Source organism: Lolium rigidum, chromosome 3, assembly GCF_022539505.1.
Source record: "Lolium rigidum isolate FL_2022 chromosome 3, APGP_CSIRO_Lrig_0.1, whole genome shotgun sequence".
NCBI classification, from domain to species: Eukaryota; Viridiplantae; Streptophyta; class Magnoliopsida; order Poales; family Poaceae; genus Lolium; species Lolium rigidum.
Genome location: NC_061510.1, coordinates 286,310,701 through 286,320,792, shown reverse-complemented (window position 1 = coordinate 286,320,792; position 10,092 = coordinate 286,310,701). Strand labels below are relative to the sequence as shown.

At 42.3% G+C, this 10,092-nt stretch overlaps 2 protein-coding genes across 2 annotated transcripts; one reads left to right on the top strand and one right to left on the bottom strand.

Moving 5' to 3' along the window:
- Window positions 1-204: 204 nt before the first annotated feature.
- Window positions 205-4,370, top strand: LOC124703519 (uncharacterized protein At4g06598-like). Its single transcript, XM_047235731.1, has 5 exons — window positions 205-385; window positions 789-1,439; window positions 2,452-2,527; window positions 2,621-2,747; window positions 3,634-4,370. The coding sequence occupies exons 2-5, from the start codon at window positions 802-804 to the stop codon at window positions 3,825-3,827; spliced, it is 1,035 nt and encodes a 344-aa protein (XP_047091687.1). The 5' UTR covers window positions 205-385; window positions 789-801; the 3' UTR covers window positions 3,828-4,370.
- Window positions 4,371-5,039: 669 nt separating this feature from the next.
- On the bottom strand, window positions 5,040-9,803 carry LOC124699615 (DNA-directed RNA polymerases I and III subunit RPAC2-like). Its single transcript, XM_047231893.1, has 3 exons — window positions 9,600-9,803; window positions 8,400-8,476; window positions 5,040-5,422 (listed from the first exon to the last, which is right to left on the bottom strand). Exons 1-3 carry the CDS (start codon window positions 9,698-9,700, stop codon window positions 5,274-5,276), a joined length of 327 nt encoding a protein of 108 aa, XP_047087849.1. The 5' UTR covers window positions 9,701-9,803; the 3' UTR covers window positions 5,040-5,273.
- Between the last annotated feature and the right edge of the window lie 289 nt (window positions 9,804-10,092).

Below are 10,092 nucleotides of genomic sequence, written 5' to 3'. Positions count from 1 at the left end.
GGTACGCAGAGCAATTACCTCTCTGCCCACTAGTATCGGCCACTCGTTTCCCCACATCGAAGACAATAATTCTCATCGGAATCTCTCGCCGTTGATCCCTGAATTGACGGCTGCTTTTCACCCAAAACAAAATTTTGTCGCTGTTGCATTATTATAAAAACGCTAACGTGACACTATTTAATTGATATTTTTCTCCCCTCACTATACAATTTCTCCTCCCGTCTCCTCCCCCTCCTTCTCCCGTCCTCCTCATCTCTCCTCTTCTTCGTAGGCTCTAATCCCCCGAAGATTAGCTCTGATATACATCCAAACAGTTGAGGATTAGTACAAGGGTTTGGTACCGGCAATTGGTGGTGGGGTGGCCGGAGGAATCGCCGCCGAATTGGTGAGTTTCTCTCTTGGTGGTGGGGGGTTTGGTTCTTCCTTTCTACGATTCTTGGTGCGGCCTTGCCCTTGGTCTTGATCCGCCTTGATTTGTACTGTATTAGCTTGATTCTGCCGCGCTTCGTCTGCCAAATTACATCTTCCAGCTCGGTCCTTATGCTTAGCTCGGATCTTGACCGCTTCCTGGTACAATTGGATGCTTGCGGTCGAAGAAAGATTCGAATCTTTGACGCGAATTCGCCGTAGAGGAACACGACTCGAATTATTTTGGCATAGCATTCGCTGAGATCTGTGGGTACAGCTGTGAATTGGACCGCCTTGATTGATGCAAGCTCGTGTTCGTTTGGTGTTAAATTCGCTCAAATCTTGAGTTATCTCACAGATTTGCTTTTTGCTGTGTGCAGTTTGGTCGAGCAAATGATGATGGCGAACCCGAAGCTCCAGAAACAGGCGCTGCTGCCTCCTCGCAGCCCTTTCCCGACGGTGGCGTCGCCGTACGCGGACCACGGCCCGATCTCCAGGCCACAGGGTGCCGCGCACCACCGCTTCGGGCATGGCCACGGCCATGGGCACCACCAGCGCACCTCGTCTGAGAGCATCATTGAGGAGCAGCCGTCGTGGCTCGACGACCTCCTCGACGAGCCCGAGACACCTGTGCGCCGTGCCGGGCACCGCAGGTCGTCGAGCGACTCATTTGCACTGTTTGATGGAAGTGCTGCATCTGGCTCATTTGCCAATAGTTTCGAGGAGATGGGCGGAGGAGGGCAGGCTGCGCCATGGGGCGGCGTGCAGGAGTACTATGCCAAGCCAACCTCATATGTGAGGCCCCAGGGCCGGCCGTGGGAGCAAGGCATGCCGAATTTGGCAGGTTACAGGCCAGGCCCGCCGATGCCGGTGAGGGAGAAAGTTGGTGGGCATCACGGGCCACCAAGTGGGTTGAGGGATCATGAGCATGCCATGGACAAAAGAGCTCTTGATGAACTCGGGATAGAGAGGAAGGAGGGTGTGCTGCCAAAGTACGCACAGTCGGAAGCGGACACCAAGCGTGCTAAACAGTGAGTATACTTCTGCTGCATGATTGCATCCATGCTATCACTTCCAAGAACTACTATCCGTGCTAGATTTTAAAATTGAGAACCATTAACGTTGATAGCCCGAGGAGTGCGATTTACTGACGACATAACAACAGAGCCAGCTGTTTTCTGTAGGTTAGATTAGAATTTAGAATCATAACATGCTCTGCTGATTTTGCTATTCTGAAGTTCATCGAGGTAAAGCAAGCAGTGTAGTCATTTAATAATTCTTCTGTATAGCTGCATGGCACATTTGATCATGGTCGCCAGTGGTGGCTCCAGAAAGTAGAGTTAGAGGTCTGCCAAATGAATCAATACATTATAACAGTATTAATTGCATAAGTTAGAGAAATCCTCTATTTTTCCCCTAAAAAATAACACTATTACTAGGAGGGGCCTAAGTATGTAATACTAGACAATTCATTTGGATTTTAAGTTTTTTTTTTACCATATGGAACCGTAGGGAAAAACCCTACGGTATAGATTTTTATATTATAAAGGTAAAACCAACCTCACACCCAAAAAAATGGATTTTAAGTATTAACAAAATGATATGCATGTACTTAGGAGAAAATGGGGGAAGCCCTGATCCCTGCCAGTCCCCATCCACCGCTGATGGTCGCACCTAATAGAGAAAATATTTACTTATTTCATTAGTTATGGTGCATTTGATCAAGGTCACACCGGACATAATGGATATATTGTCCTGTGACAATATAAATGCAAAAAAAACATTTGATTTTTTTCCCCTAAAAATTGCTACTTTATGAGTGAGTCTTAAATTGGAATGTGACATTTGCAAAAAGCCTCAAGGGACTCTGCTCTGTACATTGCTTATCTATAGTGATCGGAATTAGGGTGCTATGATTTCAAGATTTTGTATTTTTCACCGTAGGGCATTTCAATATTACCAACCTGCAAGTTTGCGATAGCATGGTTGAACATTTCCAAATTTTAATGCATCTGATTATTTTTTATATCACATCACTTGCAGGCAATATGCGCAGAGGTCTCGTGTTCGGAAGCTCCAGTATATTGCAGAGCTTGAGGGTAAAGTCCAATCATTACAGGTAAGCTCATGGCAACAAATGGTTTTTGGTTTCTGTTCCACGATTCAGTGTTGTATTTGACAAATAGAAAATATTCATCTCTGGATAATGCAGTCAGAAGGGATAGAAGTGTCTGCTGAAATGGAGTTTCTTAATCAACAAAATATAATGCTAGACTTGGAAAATAAAGCCTTGAAGCAAAGGTTGGAGAGTATAGCTCAGGAGCAAGTAATTAAACGTGGTAAGTATGCTGACCTGAATTTTATTTTCTTATTTTATAGAATTTTCTACACAATTTCTTCTGGATGGGAGAAATATGGAACTACTGTTAAATATAGATGGTGCTCAAATTCAGAAGAGATGTCTTCACTTGGTACTTTCTGTAAAAAAAGTCTGCTTGAACTTTAGGCCGAGGTTGCCTTAGAAAAGTTTGATACCAAACTTTACTGTTCTAAATGAACTTAAACAACAGCTAATATTTGTTTATTGTTCTAAGACCCAATGAACCTTGAATTTTACAAGTTAGAAACAAATTAGGTTCCAGCTTGGTCTTAATAGGTTGGTACGTGGACCTTAGCAAGCCTTGGAGAGTTTACAAATAGCCTATCTTTCTTTGACAATTTCTCGAACATATCAGCGTCATGGACAACACTGATGGAACCAATGGTTGCTGAAATTCTAAATGCACAAGTATATTTCTATTAGACTTTGAGTTAAACTTCTGTATATTCATGTATATGATTTGTGTAGCACTATGGGTCCATTCACATTTCAAATACATCCTGTTAAAAAAAACATTTCAAATACATAGTCAACATTTATAATTAACTTGTCGCAACTTCTTTATTTCAAATAATGAATTGCTAGCTAAAGGACTCATTGGTAGCCTAAGGAGCTTTCATTTCCTAAAAGAAGTTGAGAGATTGATGCCTTAGTGAGAAATTTGTGATATTACACAAACATCTTTTGTGCAAGATTCAGTTTAACTATGTCGATCAGTTTTTAAAGACGCCCAGCGCTCGTTGGGGACGGTTTATAAATCATCAAATTCCCACAAATGGAATGAGAAGTGGATTTCTTTACTGAAAACTGAATAACATCTGACCATTTCCCCTTTAACATTGCAGTTCAACAGGAAATGTTTGAGCGGGAAATTGGCCGTCTCAGGTCGTTGTATCAGCAGCAGCAACAGCCACCGCAACCTGGTACTCTTGGTCGTAGTAACAGTAGAGACCTTGACTCGCAGTTTGCGAACATGTCTTTGAAACACAAAGACACCAACTCTGGGCGCGATACCATCTCTGGCCCTCTTCGTACTTAGTTGTTTCAGCCTTTTGTTCTTGCGTGTTCCGCATCAGTTGCCACCACTCCCTAGACCACCTGTCTGGTGGCTGTGAATCTGCACCAAGAATCCTTAAAGAAAAAAGCATCAGGAAAGGAGGAGCACACTTGGAATCGTGTCCCTGTCACTTGGTGAATAACTCTGGAAAGGCTATAACCGTGGATCTGATCTTTCATTCTTTGGGAATATGCACCTGGCGGTCATCCTCAACTCACTGCGATTGTTGATGCTCGACCAGTCGGAGGTGTTTAGGGTTTTCTTTGTAGTCGGATGCTTTTCATGCATCGTTGTACCATTTCGGATCCTAGGGTTCTCATTTGTTCCCGTGGTCTTGTTTCTCTATGCCGTCTTCTTCGTGCATCTTAGCTTTTATTTGCATTTAGTCCGCTTTGTCAACGGAATGTGGAGCACTAGTCAGTATCTGATACAGATGCTTTAAAATGTGCCACATCCTGACATCTTTCAGAATTGTATGTTGCATAGTTGGTAATTCAATAAGCTATTTGCAGACTGATGTTCAAATGCTGCAACTTTACTATGAAATTCCGTTATGCCATCTGTTTCATTTGATACGCTTGTTAAAAAGATTGTTATCACATTTTCTTGTCTTGTATAATGGAAAGCCACGTTGGCAAAACGTACGAGTTAATCACCCATCGTGATCAACTCATGCAATCAAATTCTACTGGGCGAAAGATTGGCATGAAGATACCGAACAATTGTGCACCGTGCGTGTGAGTGTTATAGTACAGTACTAAGTTCAACTTAAAATTCACTGTGAGTTGGAAGAAACACAAGGTACAGTTTCGTCCAGATAACTTCTCTTCGCATTTGATTTATCATTCCTCATGATAAAACGAATTTTGTCTGACATTTTGTATAGAATTAATGTTTTCGTACTAGTAATTAGAAACAGATAAATAGATATTTGGAACGAATGCAAACAAATTTGCCAACAGAAAATATGCTTTTGTCCTAGGCAAATCAGCACATTACAATATACTAAAGTGATGATGATATTTTCTACTCCCTCCAATCCATAATAAGTGTCGCTGATTTACACTTATTATGGATCAGAGGGAGTATGGATTTTACACATCATTTCAAAATTTCCTGAGGACTGGAACCCCAAATTGTACCATCTGTCGGTTCTGGAATCCAACAATACAGCATTTTAGTGCGACCATTCTCTCAATCCCAGCCAAAATCCAGCTCATTATAAATTCATAACAAACTGCAACATTTCAGTGTTCAGCTAACAAAATCAGTAACAGTACATGGACAAATTACAGCTTTAAAACCAATGTCCACACATCCCTCGTAGATAGACACCTTAAATGGCAGAAATCACAGTTGATCCGCCTTCTGATGATAAGCTGGTTACACATCGTCTTGATCCTGATGAATAGGGGGTGCCGCAAAACTTCATTGCTGGTTCGAATCAACATCCATTTGTTCTGCTGGCATGTTTGATTTAAAATCAGCCACTGCTCTGTCAAAAGTCCCTCTAACATGCTGCCCCATCACCATCAAGTCCTGTAAAGCATCTTTCATTACATCCTTTGCTGGATCTCCTGAAAAAATAACAAACACACATCAGAAGTGTGAGCACTTTCTTTAAGGGATTAGAAGAATAAGGAATCTGGGAAGTAGTTAGTGGCAATGAGATGGTAGCAATAGTTTTGGTACTCGAGTTGAATTTACTCTACAGAGACATCGGTTTAACTATACGGTTCATGGAGTAAAGACGAAGACCTAACAAGCTACCCCAAACACATTGCAACATCCTACTATATGAAGATAGATTTTAATTATACGGTTCGTGGAGTAAAGTGTAAAGATGAAGATCTAACAAGCTAGCCCAAACATATTGCAACATCCTATATGAAAATAGATTTACTAGGGCCTGTTTGGTTCATCTCCTGATCCTCAGCTATAGCAGCCAGAGCCAAGCCAAACTCTCTTGGCTGCGTGTTTTTTGTGAATTCGGCTCACATGAGTGGAGCAACCTGCAGCTTATTTTTGTGGACCTGAATGAATCAGGCCATCCGTGTTTGTCCATGAAATCCACGTGTGTTTATTTGTTCTGCCGATTCCTAAGATCTCTGTGTGTCTGCGTTTGCATTCACTTATTCATCAGGCCAATGGTTGTTTATGTGCTGAATTATTGTCGATTCATGGGGTCCAGTATGCTTATGTGTTCACGTATTCATCAGGCCAATGGTTGTTTATGTGCTGATTTATTGTCGATTCATGGGCTCCAGTATGCTTATGTGTTCGTGAGATTCATGTATTTGCTTGGATCAGTTAAACTCGTTACCTGCTACTCCCTCCGTACCATAATATAATATATGGGTATATTGGTTGTAATAACATCTTATTATGGGTCGGAGGGAGTACTTTCTAATGCGTGTGTAAGCTCAGTCTAATTACAGAGGTCCGTCCTGATAAAGATGTCGCAGATTTGTCTAAATTTGGATGTATCCAGACACTATTTAGTATATAGATACGTCCAAATTTAGACAAATCTGCGACATCCTTTTCGATACAGAGGAGTACTAACTTTCGCGAGAGGCGAGGGAGGAGCGTGTGTAGGTTGTGCGCACCATTTGCAGGGCCGAGCCATATCAAGAATACGCCTAATGATGCATGAGGTTGGACCTGAAAAACACGAAAAACACAACATGCAGCTTCACCATCGTGGCCAAGAAGAAGCACGTTGAGTGGAACTGCGAGAGGTGCCGCCAAGGAGAGTCCAAAAAGTCGATGATATCTCCAAGGGCAACAATCTCAAGAAAACCATGGCTATCCTGTCCGCGCTCGTCAACCATGCCACCAAACAATAAGCCGCTCGATCAATTGCCATCATCCATGATCTTCTTCAGGTTGTTGCCCTTGGAGATGGCATCGACTTTCTTCGTGGACTCGCCGTTGTGACACCTCTCAAGTTCCACCCCACGCGATTCTTCTTGGCACGGGCAGCAAGAAAGATGACACCGAGAGGCACGAGACGTGGAAGGGAATGGTGGCGGAGAGTGAATGCAAGATATATGTGCCTCTTGGCGCTAACCAGTTGTTCCATGGGTATATAAGTACAGGCAAAGCCTGCACCAGTGTCTGGTGACAGACCAAGCTACTAGATCTGCATGCCGCAAGTACCGGCCAGCCATACACAGGAGTCACCAACAAATGGTGGAACGCCCACCTAGCTATCTGGCTTGTCTAAACTTAGTTAATGAGCCTTGTGAAACTGAAGGTGTTGGACGTGTATGAGGAGCGCCTGACCAAGTCTAAGTTAAGGTATTTCAGCTTTAATAATTTTCCGCATCTGTTGCTTCGACTATCTATGTATTAGTGGCTTATGTGTCCTGAATGGAAATGAGAATGGAGTGTTCTAATATCAGGAACCCGCAGCGAAACTGTCAAGGTGATGCCACAGGGATTGAGTAGGGGACACAGTATGTTGGCTCATAGGTCTAGATGCACCTATTATGAAAATTGCACTTTAAATATACTTCAAAATGCTAAAAAATTCAAAAAAATCACACGTGTACATCAGGACATTATATGTTCGCACACACAGTTTGACAGGGAAATAAGTCATTTTTGTGGCAAGTGTAAGAGAGACAAAAAAAATCTATGTTGAAAATCTATTTTGTAGCATCGAAAATTTTCTTTTCCGCACATGCCATACAAAATGAGTTTTTATCACAAAACTTTGTATGCGAACATAGAATGTCTAGATGTACACCTGGATATCTTTTTCGAAATTTTTAGACATTTTGAAATATATTTTATGAGAGGTAGGTTCTGAGGCGAAGTGGATTTCTGTTGAGCATGAACATAATGAAGAATGTTGCGTTGAATAGCTTCAGCCGCAGGAAAAGAGCGCACCCAATAAAGCATCGTGCTATATGTTTAAGGTGTAGCGCTATTGTCTCATAATCCTGGCAACATAAGCACTACCACATCTGCAGTGATGATACACGAGTAGGGGGGTAGCGCTCCCTGCTACATCACCCCTTTTGAAGTCAATCTTTGTTCAGCTAAATCAACTTGTTATTTCTAGATGCTTGTCCTAATGTCAAGCCTAAACACAACCAAAAGAAATGACCATATCATCTAGTTAATAATTGGTTAACTGCTAGAATATGTATGTCTTCTTGCTGCCGAATTTCCCGTACAGTGTGCAGACAGAAAACAAGGGTATCATGGTCTATGTGACCACAAAATTATTTTCTTGTATTTATGGAGCTAATGTACAGCCAGAAATTTTATTGGGCTGGATCTAGATTCTCAAAGAAGAGTATTGGAGAATCAGGAGCAGGGAGCTGAAAAATAAGGATCCTGAGCTCTACCAAACAGATTACAGGGCCTATGTATTAGAAACCAAGTACCTACTCGAGATACAACCGCATGAAGTAGCACAATGAATGTGATTCTTTCCATTTCATTCAACCAGCATTAAAAATAAAGAATGTATAAAAGCAACAGTTAAGTCTGCTGGGAATTTCAAATGAAATATCAGGATAATATGACACAATACAGTACCTGTAGTCTGAACTCTTATGTTGACCTTCTTGTCAGCAGGATGAGGGATGCTATATCCACAAAATGCCACCCTTGGGCTGTGGATAGAAAATGGAATCAGAAAGATAGAAATGAGAATCTTGAATTCATATATTCACATTTGTTTCTGGAAATTGAATGGTATTTGTGAGGTTTTAGCTTCTGGTAGAAGTATAACTGAAGACCGTCGACACCTTTGCGAATTCTACCAAACAGAAACAGTAAAGCAAAACAATATGACTTCTGATTACACATATCAAGAGTTCCACTTGGGAGTCATAGATATTTTCTATTTATTCAGAATTGTACTAGAACTAGTGGTCCCATTAACATCAGACGGCCATCTGCGAGGGGAAAAGAAAATGCCAAGCAGAACATGTACCTGAGTTTATCAACAAACGCCAAGATGTTTGATAGTCTAATATTGGGCCGTGTAACTTACTATGTGATACTATGTTGATCATAACAAAGTTTATACTCCAAATACATGACCCTAGATTAACATCATTTGACAATTATATCAACAGATCAAAATGGTTGTTTCATCATATGGCCTAAAGCTTTTCCTCTCTCAGTTTTTGGTGATGAGAAAACGAAGTGGGAGAAACTGGAGATTATCACCATGCCTAGGTAATCAAATAAAAGTAATATACTCATCAATAGCTTCCCAGGAAAAGAAAAGCTAACAAGACGAGTTATTTCTGTTGAAGGCTCATTACAGCAGGATTCATATAGCTGCAAACTGGCGAGGAACAGGATCAGCTGACAAATACAGTTCATGGTAAAGAATCATTGGCGCAGGGACGAAGGTCCTAGAAAACATGCATACTTAGCCCTCTCGCCCCTTGCTCTCATTACATGCAGAAAACATCAAAACCTTGGTCAACAGATGGCATATTATTATTCGCAGTTTGCGTTGAACAGGATGTACAGTTGCTCTATGCCTCTAGCCAAGCATTTTCGCACTAAATTTGATAATATTCATCAAAAAATCCATGTCAATCTTTGGTTTTTACTGTATCCCACATCGCAAGAAACTAGAAAAACAGCCAGCGGTCTACTACAAGAACACGATTTCTCTTCTCTAAGCACGCCTCCACCGTAGGACTAGGAACACCCCACAAGTAGAGCTGGAGTATTTCAGAAAACGGGAACGGAAGAAGATGAAGAAGCGTCACTCACTCCTGGTTGAGGACAAATCTGACGGAGTTGGCGAGGGTGTGATCCTCCTCCATAATGGAGAAGGTCGACGAGGTCGAATCCGTGACCGAACCGTGCTCCATCGCCGCCTCCCGCGGGTCGAGGCGGAAGGAGAAGGAATTTCTCACGAGGGATGCGCAGGAGGCGAAGGACCGGGGGTTGGCTGCTGTGGCGGCGGCGGCGGCGGCGCTGTGGTTGGGACTCGGGAGGCAAGCTTTATGTAGCAGGGACCGGATACCGTCGGATCACGACCTATGTAGCGTAACACGCAGAAGGTCAGCTGCCACGTCACCGGGTAGTCAAACGCGGATGTCTACGACTGACTAATGAAGGCTGATGCCCACTTAGGGCTCTCACATGCTAAAAAATATATAGAAACGGAAAAATTTGTAGGATTGAGTTGTTATGTTACTTTTTTTTCTTTCGAAATGGAGGTATATCCTAGTGTCTGCATCAATCGATGTACACGGCCTTT